Genomic DNA, 13,117 nt, shown 5'->3' on the forward strand with positions numbered 1-13,117 from the left:
CTCCTGGCTGTTATACCCTTCAGGCTGGCAACCATGAGGCCCTCTCATAGCACCACTGCAGAGAAACAACCCAGCTGGACTGCTGCCGGCAGACGAGGAGTTATCCCAGTGACCTGGCATTGCCCTGTGCAACCTCATCTTCCAAAATTCAGCAGGGCAAAGCCCTGCTGCGCATCCCTGGCTCCTTGCAGCTGGGATGGCAGGGAGTCCCACCACCCTTCAGGCATCTCCTGGGGGCTGGGAGAGCTCGGGGTGGGTAAACTGGTGGCCCAGCTCCATCGAGGGATGGAGGAAGACCCCCCCCACACTTCTACCTGCTGGTCGGGGAAGCATGTGGGGCTGTCCATCCATCCATCCTCAGCCCTTTCTGTTCCCAGGGAGACCCAATTTATTACAGACAGGCCAATGCTAGCATCCCTATAGCGTGATCTCTGCATATTCATGCTAACAACCTCCTCAGCAAGTTGCTGCCATGAGTGAGTGGCACCCACACATCAATGTCCCCTTACAGATTAAGAGCCGCATACGCTTGGTGCAGCCACAGCAGCTCCTGCTCCTCTGGGCGCATCCCGGTTTTGTGCTCCCTGATGATGCGATTGCTTTGATGTCATATTTGCAGAGGCTGCCAGCCTGGCTGGCCAAGCCAGGATGAGTCCAGATTTCAGGGGAAAATGTCCCAAATTCATGGTGCCCTCCCCAGGTGATCTGCCCCTGCCCTGCTCCCAGCTGGCCCTTGCAATGCCATTTCCAATAAACTAACCTATGATGTCGCTCATTAAGTAAGCTTTTGACTGAGGAAAGCAATTTGATGACCAGAGGGGTAAAACAGAAAATGAGGCAAACCACCTCACATGAAAGCCCAGCAATCCCCACCTTCATCTGGAGAAAAAGGGGACTAATGCGGGCCGAGTGCCACAGGAGTGGGTGCCCAGCCCATGGCACGGTGGGGCTGGGACCACGTTTTAATTATAAACCTTGTGAACCCACTCCTGCCTAATACACAGCCCCAAAGGAAGGGTTGTGCTAGTGTTCTTACCGTGGAAATAAACATTTATGTTACTTGATAATACTTCATCTTGCCAGTATGCGAAGGCTTGATGTCATTTGTACATGGATTTATTTGTATTTACAATTGTGCAGCACTGAATCATCTCTGGAAAGCTTTACCCAGCTCCGCGGTGTTTTTAAATTTCAGCATGTGGTTTTGCCACAGCAAAACCTGCTGCGGCTTTTACACCATAGGTCTCTGGTTTTGAAGGCAAATTTGTGGAGTAAATGCAAATCGGGAACCACCGAGTTGAGACCCCTGGAGGCAGTGACATCTGCCTGTCTTTGATAAGAATTTCTAAGAGTGAGAGTAAAGTACTTACTTAGAGTGAAATTAAACACTTTGATCTGTTTTTTTTGTTTCATTATTATTTCATGTCTGAGGCCTTTACATGTGCCTTTCAATTCTTACTAGGCTGAAATGTTTAGTTACTGCTCCAGCGCTGCATGGGCAGGGCAGGAGCCGGCAGGTGATGGGCATTGCTGAGACTCCCCTCCTGGCTCCGGTCTGAGCCTGGTCAAATGAAACAGGTCACAGACACACACCCAGAGCTGCATTACCCCCCAAAAAGTGCCCCTCTGGCCCCAGCACATTGGGTGACCCTCTGTGAGGCAGCCCCATGGCAGCCCCAAATGCCTAGGGCACAGGGCAGGGGTGATGATAGAATCACAGAATCCTTTAGGTTGGAAAAGACCCTTAAGATCATCAAGTCCAGCCGTAAACCTAACAAACACTGCCAAGTCCACCACTAAACCATGTCCCCAGGTGCCGCGTCCACAAGTCTTTTAAATATCTCCAGGGATGGTGACTCAACCACTTCCCTGGGCAGCCTGTTCCAATGCCTGACAACCCTTTTGCTGAAGAAATTTTTCCTGATATGCAATCTAAACCTCCCCTGGCCCAACTTGAGGCCATTTTCTCTTGTCCTATCACTTGTTACTTGGGAGAAGAGACTGACACCCACCTTGCTACAACCTCCTTTCAGATAGTTGTAGAGAGCAATAAGGTCTCCCCCAGCCTCCTTTTCTCCAGCCTAAACAACCCCAGTTCCCTCAGCCACTCCTCATAAGAGTGGCTTTTTGGGTGAAAGCACAAAACCCTGGTGTAACACTTGAGTACGGGAAAGCAACGGAGGGTAAGGATTTTGGCGTTCCTCTTCCTCGCCCGTAGCTGTCTCAGGGAGGGGATGGGGAGAAGCAGGGTGTGCGGCGGTCGAGCCGTCGGGGAGCTCCCCTGCAGAAGAGTCCCCCGTCGCCCTTGGGTAGCCGGGCTGGTTGTCGTCGTCCCCGGGCGCTTGGCAGGGGCTTCTCCGAAGGCTTATAGCAAGAGCCAGAACCGTCGCCGAAACAGCCCAAGGGATTCGACGGAGGATGGCAGCGCAGGGGACTGCGCGGCGTGACCTCGGACGGGAGGGGAAGGCAGCGCTGCTTTACCAAATCTCCCCGGGTTTGCTCCACGTGTTCGGATGCCGTAGCCAGCGGCGCCGAGGCGGGGATGGCTCGTGCGTGCCGCGGAGGAGGGATGCCGCCCGCCGGGTCCTTCCCTCGCCTCTGTACCGGTGAGGAAGGACGGGCTTTCGGGCAGTTTGGGCTTGCGGGCGCTTCGGGTTTCTTCTTCCAGGTGGACCCCGTGGCTCGCAGAGGTGAGCTCGAGCTTCGTCCTCGCCCCGCACCAGAGAGGGTCTTTGTTTCCGCGGCGCTTCTTCCGCAGGCAGACGTCGTCATGGGACCGACCTCCCTTCCCCGGCCAGACGTGGCTGGAACCGGCCCAGGGGTTCCGAAGGCGTCGTGGGCCAGGGCGGGAGGAGAAGGGGCCGGCCGGGGACCTGGGCGGCGTCTCCGAGCGGCCTCGGCAGCCGTGCTGCGTAGGGAAGGGCAGGGGAACGGCCGCCCCGAGCCAGTCCGGTTCCAGCTCCCACCGGGGACTGGTGGGAAAGGAGAGAGGCCGCCGAGCTCTCAGTCGACCGGTTCCCCGTCCGTCTTGGAGGAGCGTGGGCAGATTGGCAAGGACGGCCGGCCACCCCTGGGGCAGAACTGGTGGAGGAGACTGGTGGCTCGGCTGCGCGGGTGGAACGAGGCCAGTAGAGCGAAGGCAGGTCCCCCAGTGCAGGCAGGTCCCCCAGCAAAGGCAGATCCCCCATCGAAGGAAACACCATTTGCACAGCCTGTTAATTCTTACTTTGTTTTGCCACCGCCAATCCATGCTTGACAGATGGGGACATGGTTCCCAACTAGGACCCTTTTGCCTTTGCTTAGGCAAGTAAGGGGCACCGCCACACGTCTCGGCCATGGGCGACAGTAAGAAAGCAGAGGTTGCATCAGTGAAACTGCAGGGAGCAGCCTGGCCAGCTGACAGCAACCATCATAACCTGCCAGAGCGTTTGCCAAGGGTTGTTCACATACCACCGTGAGTGTCTCTGCTACGACCTTTCATTCCCCACCCAGCACAACCCAGCAGGAATCCCACCAGGCCAAGTGGCTTTGAGCTGTCTGTGCAGAAAAGCTGCTTTGGGATCACGAGCTGGGGAGGAGGAGAGAGCTCATAGAGACTGAAACAATTTTCCCCTTTCCCATGAGGCGTTAAGCCCATCCCAGGCAAGAGCTCAAATATGGAGGTGACCATCCCGTGCTGCTCTGTGTGTGTCTGTCTGTCTCTCTCTGTCCCTTCGTCTGTCCAAAGTAGAGATGCAAAACACGCTTCACCTTGCAGTGCTGGACACTGCCCAGCCTGGCTGGGGACAAGCAGCTTTGCGGAGAGATCAGGTTGATGCTTTGCTCCTTGTACACCTGCTCATCGCTCCACTCGGAACACTGGTGGCCTTTAAAGAGCCCTTCATGCTCTGGGTTTGTAGATGGTCCTTGTTTTGCAGCTAATTACACACTTTTTATTCTTAGTTAACCCAAAAATAAAAACAAAGAACTTGGCTTGATGTTCTTCAGCTATTAAATAAGTGAGGGGTGGGGAAGGGATCCTGAGCTATCAAACAGATATTCCTAAGGGCCTGACAGCCCAGACATTTGAGATGCATCTGCCTGGCACGGGCTGAGTGGAGGGACCACTCATTACAAATAGGAGCCTGCCCAGAGCCAGGAGGGTTAGCATCCACAGATCATCATAATTTTGTTTAATTTTCTGCTGATTCCTCTTGTCCCTGCTCTCACCTCCCACTCCACCACACCGGCGCCTGCTAATTTCTTCCCCCGGTTGCCATTTCTTGAAAGGGGATCTTCACCCCTGAAGTTTATGCCAAAACCTGACTTAAAGGTCAACAACCCTCACCCTGGGTCTGAACCCAGAAAGCCCTTGTTCCCTGGAGCAACTCCAGGCTTTTCAATAAACAGGGGAGAGAGAGGAGGAGGTGGAGAGAGACCACAAGTGTTTGCTGGAAACAAGAGCCATGACCTCCTGTTACAAGAGTTAATGCTAGACATGAGGATTGATAAAACAAATGTCCTTTTGTCTAAGGGCCAAGTCCTGCTCTCACTCACCCTCCTCCAACCCAACCGACTTGAGGAGCAGAGGGGAGAAGTTGTGCAACAGAGGGCCATCTCCTGTACTTCAAATATGTCATATTTGACCATGACAGTGGCTGGTTTTGCTTTGGAAGAATCACATCAAATCAGTGTTGCTACCCCAGCCTTTTCTAACTCCAACACTGCTCAGCTTGAAGCCACCAGGTGGCTGATGTCAAATCAAATCCCAACTCAGATGAATTCATGCAACCTGCACTTGGCTGGTGGTAACTCTCTCCTCCCCTGTCCCCGATGCTGGCTGGATGAGGCCCCCGGAGACCCTCAGCAGATGGAGAGGGGAAGGCGGCTGGGGCAGCGGTGCCCCGCACAGTCTCAGCTCTTCCCCAGCTGCTTGGAAACCCAGAGATAAATTTCATTGGGAGGACAAAAAAAACATGTAGAAATATGTTGTGTGAAAAGTCCTTGGAATCAGCCATTTCCATCAGGCTGGAGCCTCCCAGAGCTGAGCAGGATCGAACAAATGAGCCTCAACACTGAATACAGCTAACGGGGCTTGGTAACGTCCGTATCTGGACAAACCCTTCCCACAGGTGATGGAGCTACCACCAGTTGTCAGTGGCCATGAGGAAGAAGGGACGTGCCAGGTTCTCCTTTCCACTCTGGGCTTGACACTTCTGCTTTAATGACAGACAAATTTTATTCTTTCAGAGCATTACGAGAGTGTCAGTTCGTAGGAAAAGGATGGGCTGGGCAAGTAAACTGGGAACCAGGAACTTCCCAAGGTCAGCATTACACTGAGGTCCTGGGTAGCATTCAAAGCCATGTGCAAAGTAGAGCTTTAAAAAAAAAAAAAAAAAAAAAGCAGGTAGAGACATAAACTTGTTGGGAGCTCTTCCAATGTGTATTCAAAGCACCAGCTAGGAAGCCATTAAACGGTCCCTTGTCTAGCCATGAGCTTAAGAGAAGCCAGATAAAACAGAGGAGCCGTCACAGGTGAAGTACAAACATACCAACATATGCAAAAGCTCTCACTGGGATGGCTTAAAAGTGCTTAGCAGCGTCACACGGCATAGCACAGGGATTAGCTGCTGAGCTGGTAAGGCTCATGCTGATGTTCCCTAATGCAGCTCGCCCTTCGGCGGCTGCTGCCCAGCACAGACGTGTGGTCCAGCCTTCAGCTGGCAACCGGGACGTGCTGCAGCGGCTGTTGCCCATCGGGTGTTCAGTCCCGTGACAAGGAGCCTCCCAAGCCACAGTGAAGCCGGGTATTTATTTTCCCTTGGCAAGTTTGCAGCTAGAAATGATGCACTGTCGACCTCCTCCGTGCTTTAAGAATAGGACCCAGTAATGATGCTGCAATGATCCAGGTGGTACCCCCAGATGAAGAGAACTACTGGGTGGGACTTGGTTTATTTTTTGCAGTCATGAAGTAAGCAAGGAAGATAAGCAGCACGTTAACACAGTAGCTCAACATGTGGGTTGTTTTTTTTTTTTTAATGATGCAATTTCAAACCACTGGAAAATTTCCGAGTGTACTTAAACAATAACATAATATCCACACCAGCATTTCATTTTTCTCAGTTTGCTGTTTCGTGCACTTATTTCTAATGCCACCCCTTCCTAATTCTCCTTGGGTTTTTAACTAAGACAAAGCAATAACATTTCCATGGCCAAACAAAGCAGAAGTGGCCCTAAGAAGCATACGAAGACAACTGGGAAGGGCTGCTATGGAGGGACACGAAAGCCCATCAGGGTGAAGGATGCTCATGTCCACATCCAACAATGGCACAACCATTTCTTTTTCAGCAGCTACAGCTTAACCCACAACCCTGGGTTTCAATGACCTACAGCACATTGGCAACAGGACAAAGAGATGTCCTGGATGACCGGGAGAGAGAGGGGGTTGGATTTTTTTCAAAGACCTCTTAACTCCCCTGGTACCTTGGAGGTTGCCTGTGCTTGGGTACCAAGGGAGGAGGCTCACTGCTGGTGCTGCCTGGCGCCTGTTGCTCACCGGCTCGGAGCTTTGCTCACCCATATGCAGGGATAAAAAGTCCCTTCCTGGGGCTGCGCGCGGCTCGTTCTCCCTTGTGCTGCAGCAAACCTCCCCACTTCGGAAAATGAGGAGTGTGCGTAGAGGCGGGGAAGATGTAATTTTTAAAGAGATATTGGGCTCACTCATGAAATTATTGTTTCAAGCCTCCTGAAATGGAAAATAATGAAGCTAGCATCACTCTGATTTTCAGGGCAATGCATTAGCCATGATTCCTGCTCGGCACCCTGGGCTCTCCTTACATTTCCCTTCGGCTCCCCGAGAGGGAAGTAAGCGCGCAGGAGTTCAAGAGTGCAATGAGTGAGCCAGACCACCCGCTCGCTGGGCCGGCAGGCGATGGAGAGCCGCAATCACGGCAGCACTGCTGCTCTGCAGTCTAGCCACAACCGTAGTGGGGGGCAGGAGTACACAAGATCAAGGAAACAGCGCAGTTCCCACGCGGAACGGACGAAGCGCAAGCACCGAGATGTTCGCGGCAAAGTTTACGTCTCGGCACTGGAAGAGTGCTTCGTCAACAGCAACTGGATTGCCAGCCAGCTATGTTTCCAGCATGAATATTGAGGGGAAAGGCTATTTATTGCTGCATCTCAAGCCCAAAGATTAAATACAAAAGTGAATTAAAATTTCTGTGGTAACTGCTTAATGAGTGAGGCTGATAATCAAAGGTTGGGGTGTAGCATTTCTGCTGCATTTAAACAGCACAGAAGTCATCTGCAATCTGCCAGTACAAATGCAAACAGCAACTTCAAAGAGCAATGGCATCTTTTTTTTTCTTTTCCTGCTCCCTGGCTAGAATCTCTATATGCCTGTGTACGCTTTGTAGTATTTTTTTCTATCATGACAATTTTTTGTTTGCTTTTTTAAGGGAAGAAAAAAAACCCCACTTTTCCTTTAATGATATTCACCATGGTGAACTTAAAAGTGGCTTACAGAAGCGGAGCCTGGCATTTTCTGTTTGCACCAGTCAGTCACTAGTGATTGATCTCAGAAGCCAGGCTTCATTTCCTAAGCAAAATAAGCTGCAGTTGGCAAAATCTGATTAAAGTGAGTGGAATTTTATCTGATGTGGCTGTTGCCACTCATTTCAGTGTAATGTCTCTCTTTTCAACTACAGAGGACCTGCAGAACACAGAACAAAAAGTATGCATCAGTTTATAATGCACTCTTCTAAAAGTTTAAGTGTTCCTAATAGGCCATCAAACTGCTAGGAAACTAAGCATGCGATGAGTATGTCGGCACGTAGAATAAACTCCTAATATAGCTGTTGTAGGGTTTGTGCTGTCATCCTTACATAGAGGGCTACCGCAAGAGAAGCCACTAGTTGGACTGACGCTACCGTTAAATCCATCGTGCAAAAATTGCTGCCAGTGATCGTGAGCTAAATATAAAAAAAAATTGAGGGGTCTTGACTTTGCTTCCTGATTTTTGAGCCTTTAGGGCATAGTGGATCCATCGTAGCTTCTCCCTCTAGGAGTATGAAGCCTGAAAAACGTCCGAGATCCTGACCCAAACAAGCCATGCCAGCGTTCTTCACTTTGCTTGCTGGGAAGGGCTGGCATTGCTCCGTGTTACTTCCCAACAGACAGAAGAGTTCCTTTTCCTCTCTTTTCTGAGGAAGGGGAGGCAGTGAGAGAAGGAAGAGTAGGCGAAATTACGTTTGAAGAGGTGCAAATATAAAACTGACAGGCTTGGAGACAACACGTTTCATTTGAATGGCTATTTGCAGAGCAGCTCCTCTGCGAGATAACTAATGGCATGTGAAAAGGTCCTACGCACAGAAAACAGTCTGTCATGTTAAAATAAAGAGCTCTGAAGCTGTGAAGTCTGGCATAGCTGTAAAAATAACTTTCGCTTGGGAGGGGAGGCTGGGAACCCCGCAGCTCCCGATTCTTTTCAAAGACAATGCCTGGTGCCGCAGCAAGGAACACGGAGGCTACTGTGGCTCCTACAAATCTCCACCAAAACCTTAATTTAAATTACTATCGAAGATTAAAGGCTAGCGTAAGCCTACGCTCCCTTGCAACCGCATTAATTATTAAGGCAACACGCAGAGCTCTGTAATTGGCTCCTGTCTGTTAGCACAGTGCTGAGTTTCTAGATTAGGGTGGTGGCAGGAGGAGGAGGAGGAGGAGGATTACCTACAATTTCTGGCTTTGCTGGTTTGGGGGGAGAGGTGTCTTCTAAAATTGGAAGCAATGTTAGGAAAAATCAGGGTGCCCTTCCCGTAGCAGAGGCCAGGAGGGAGGAGGGGGCAGCCCAGCTGCAGGGGAAGCGAGGACGCAGCGCCGAGCTCCCCTGCTAATTGCAGCCCGAAATTAAACGGTGACACTGCCAGGAAGTGAAGACAAGGCAACCCCCCCCCCCAGCCAAACAAAAAAATACCTTTTCTCCCAACTCCTGGCAAAAAAAAACCCCATTAGCCACTGTGGTAGGTTTTATGCAGCTGTAACGTCTTGCTTTCATGCGGTTCATTTTATTGGGAAGTTCTGTCCCTTCCACCGGCCAGAAACCACACAGCCCCTGTGAGGGGCCTCTCTCTCATTCTTTACTATGTTTACAAAGTGACTGATAAACAACTTCACAAAATGGGCCCGCCCCCCATTTGAAGAACACTTGGAAGTGCAGGTGTGAAACCGAAGCCCCCAGCTCTGCCAGCAGGTCTGCTGCAGCCGACCGCGTGTCCTCGGTCTGTGGCCAGTCTCCCTCCAGTGACCCACTGTCAGCGAAGACCACGCCACCCACAAGCGCACAGAGTGGGTAAGGAGCACGTGCGGCCAGCTTGGCCGACGTACGGCAGCACGTCACCCTGTGGTAACAACCTTTTTCTGCCTCGAAGCCCGAGGCTTGCTCCCGAGCTGACTCGGGTCATCTCAATCCGGGCCAAGCCCACCGCAGTGTTTAAATCCTGGTGAAAACTTCAAAACCACAACCCACAAGACAGGCAAGAGGAAAAGGGAGAGATCTGAGGTACCGCCAACGTCTCCACGTGCAGATCCAGGGAAGAGTGGGATGGGAAATTATTCCAAGAGGTGGGAAGCCAAGAAAGGGGGTGGACAGGGTGCTCCTGCCCGGGAGACACGACGGCCTCCAGGTAGAGGCCATCTTCCTGGAAGAAGGAAAGCAGCGAGTATTGTAGTCATTCCGGCATCGTTTAAATCTGAAAATTGAAGACGGTGCTGGAGAAACCAGCACCGGTCACTTCCCCCCCTCAGCCAGAGCCTGGCCAGGGAAGGGGTCACAGCAGCGGCCCTGGGCAGGCCACGCTGCATCCCCTCGGCAGCAGATATCACGACGACAACACCGCCACTAAATTGTCAATCAAGTTTAATGCATCATAAAGAAGTAAAACTACATTGGCATATTTAAGACAAACACTTTTTTTTTCTATGCACACTATCCACTGGACAGTCCCCTTTTCAAAATAACTACTTTTAACAGTCCAAGACACTTCTTCAGAAATTCTTCACATATTCAACCTTCCACGCTTTTCCTTTTTTTATTTGTCTGAGAAGGAAAAAAAATCATTAAACCTGAAAACATTTACATTGCAAGCCACATTAGAATGCATAATTGGCATACAATAACCAATGTATTACAATTGTGTTTTACTTAGTTCACTTTGTTCATCAATAAAAGAATATAAAAATCTTGTTCAACCGAGTGTTGTGTATTAAAATAGATTTGTATAGTACTGCACAGTTTCTCCCGGAGTTGTGAAAATGGTTGAAGGGACCATGTGCTGCCTAGTGATGGGCGACGGAAAAAGCCAGTCCCTCGTGTGGTTTTTTTTTATTTAAAAAAAAAAAGATATTCGGCACCATGTGATATGCTGATGTGAGAGACTAGCCTTGTGTCGTGCTCTGGTGGCTTCTTGCTTTCCTTAAGTACCTGTTGTGCTAATTGACAGAGAACTCATAAACGACAGAGACGATGGCATCTGGTGTGTGTGCATGACCTTGAGAAAAACCGGGGTGCCCATCACTACCTTCCCGGGCAGGCCGCAGAGTGACGGGGGGCTGTGGCCTACGAGGGGGCCAGGCGGACCCTTGCAGTATCAGGAAGACTAGCTAGTGAAACAAGCAGGCGCACTGGGATTTTCTCAGGCTAATGCTAAACGCTTCCCAAATGTGCTAAAATCCAACAAAATACTAAAAAGGAATCAAGTTTCAAAAAAAAAAACAACCCAACAAACCCTTTACGTTTTCCATAGCCTGTCCCTCCCCCCAGAACTCTTGATATTATCCAGTACGAGAAACAACAACCCCTTGAGGCAGTTTTTTTTTTCCTGTACCATTTCAGCAGATATTTCTGCAAGCAAAAAACAAAAATAATAATTAAAAAATCACGTTACATATTTTTAACAATAAAAATGCAGTACAAAAATGTAAAGTTATCTTTTTGGCATATTATCTGTACTGGCAAGAAACAAAAAACAGAATGTTTATTTGCTTTTTCTCCTTAAAAAAAAAATAATCCAAAATTAACAAAAAAGAAAACCCCCAAAATAATCTCTTTAAAAAACAAAACCCAACCTGCCAAAGATATCCACTATTATGGTTTATGCTAAATCTTGCACAAAAACTCCATGAGAAAAATACACCGATAGCAAAATAAGTAAAAAGGACCTGCAAAAAAGTAAGGAGTTTTACAGTCATACTTTTTTAAATACTTCGGAACGCATATACAGAAGCATCAGCATGAAAATACTTCAATATTTTACTAGAAATGCTAACTTCATACAGTTTCTTTATTTAAATATCTGCAATTCTCAACTCTAATAATACTGAAAAAAACCCGATCTTTTGTTTCGAAGGCTCTGTGAGTGTCCGTGACGCCGTTCTGGTCAAAACGGCCCCATCTCCAGGTCACCTGAATCAACGGGGCCAACTTTGTTCCTCTGATAAGAATCCATGTCGAGTCCTAAGTAGTTCAGTTTCTGGTTATCTCACCGATTTCCCTCCCACACACAGCTTTCAGCCCAACTACTTCTCTACTAGCTCACTAACTCTTTGCATTGAAATTTTTCCCCTTAAAGCAGAACTGGAAACCTGTCTGCCCCCCACAAAAGGATATCCCGCTTCCTATCGGCCATACTTTTCCTGTTCCTCCTCAGTCATAAATACATTAAGGCCAACATAACAAAAGAAATCTCATAAGCACTGAAGGTCTCGGCAAATACAAAACCGCAGCACAACCCGCTCCGTGGGAACCTGCTGCCACAGTGACCTACAAACTGGACTGATTGGTTTGCGAGTTTCTACGCGTATCAAAACTGAGACTGTTCCTTATCTCCTTTGTTTCAGTTTAATCTCTCCTCTGCGCATGTGTATAAAGTTTTTCCCCCCTTCCTCGCTCTCGCAGCCGGCTCTGTCAGTTGTTACCCTGTGATTGCTGCAAGGCTTTGTGCATGGCAGCGGAGGCAGGGGAGGGTTTGATCCAGGGGACAGTTAGCAGGGAGGAGGTGGTGGTGGTCGTCATGGTAACCTGAATCATCTGCTCGTTTTGTATCAGTCTAATGAGGGTTTTGAGACGTTCCAGTGATGACTGAGTCCCTTTCTGCTGGGCCAACAGGCTGGTTTTTAGCTCTAAGCATTTCTGTCAAATAAAGAGAAGGGGAGAGAGAAGGAAAGACTGAGAATACATTCAAATTGGTGTCAAACATCTCTCCAAACATCCTTTTGTGTCTTGAGCGCACGTCGTGCTCAAATGAAAGATATTCTCCTTTGGGGATAGCAAAACCACAGCTTAACGAATGGAGTAATCACCAGTGCTGCATACGCTGCAGCAGCTAAGGTAACAATATTCATCCCGGTCCAAATGCATTCAGAGGACGTTTCTGACCTCATCCTCTAGGCAGCCTGGCAGAAATGCCTTCTGCACTCCAAAGAGATTACTGGCACGGGATTGTAATAGCTGTATTACTGGAAAGTACCGGAGGCACCAGTGAGGTCTCAAAATCTTGCCAAAAGACATTGATAAACGCTCGAGGGATAAACCTCACCATGATGCGTTTTGTATGTGCCACACATTTTAGGGAGTCAGTACTGTGAAGATAAGTTGATCTCTCTAAACATGATGTCAATATCTTTCTGGCAGAAAACTTGACCTAACACACTACTGTTATACCACCGCAGTCACAAGAAAGCCTTTCTCCTATGGGGCGGCCAAAGCGCACCCCACAATCGCTTGAAACGTTTTATACAAACCTACATGAAAATGAGCACGAGAGGAGGAGCCAGACGAAGGCATCCCAAATCTCCCTCTTCTCCACGAAGAGGTAAGAAAGAATCAGTAAACCTCCCTTCCCTCCCCAGCTGCGTCCTGCTGCAGCTAACGTCCCATCCTTCATGCTATCAGCTGGCCTGCGAGGGACTATGTGACAGCCCAAAGCCCTGAGCCTATTTGCAAGATGGAAGGGGACAGTAGCCTCTCTAATATCTGAAACCTCCTGTTTTCTTTCTCCCAGTGGGCCCAGGGGTCTGGTGAAACTGGTTACTTGTCTGCAGACAGCTCCTCTTTGGCTACGGTCTAGACTGCCCAGGG

The 13,117-nt window shown here is 49.4% G+C and overlaps 1 protein-coding gene across 1 annotated transcript in view; it reads right to left on the bottom strand.

Annotated features, from left to right (window-relative positions):
• Positions 1-11,944: 11,944 nt before the first annotated feature.
• PHF21B (PHD finger protein 21B) overlaps positions 11,945-13,117 on the bottom strand; it is a 162,304-nt gene continuing 161,131 nt past the window's right edge. The window contains exon 13 of the mRNA XM_010575274.1: positions 11,945-12,169. Within this exon, the coding sequence (XP_010573576.1) occupies positions 11,945-12,169 (225 nt within the window). The remainder of the gene's footprint in view (positions 12,170-13,117) is intronic.

This window comes from Haliaeetus leucocephalus, unplaced genomic scaffold (assembly GCF_000737465.1).
Source record: "Haliaeetus leucocephalus isolate CR32 unplaced genomic scaffold, Haliaeetus_leucocephalus-4.0 Scaffold473, whole genome shotgun sequence".
Lineage (NCBI taxonomy): Eukaryota > Metazoa > Chordata > Aves > Accipitriformes > Accipitridae > Haliaeetus > Haliaeetus leucocephalus.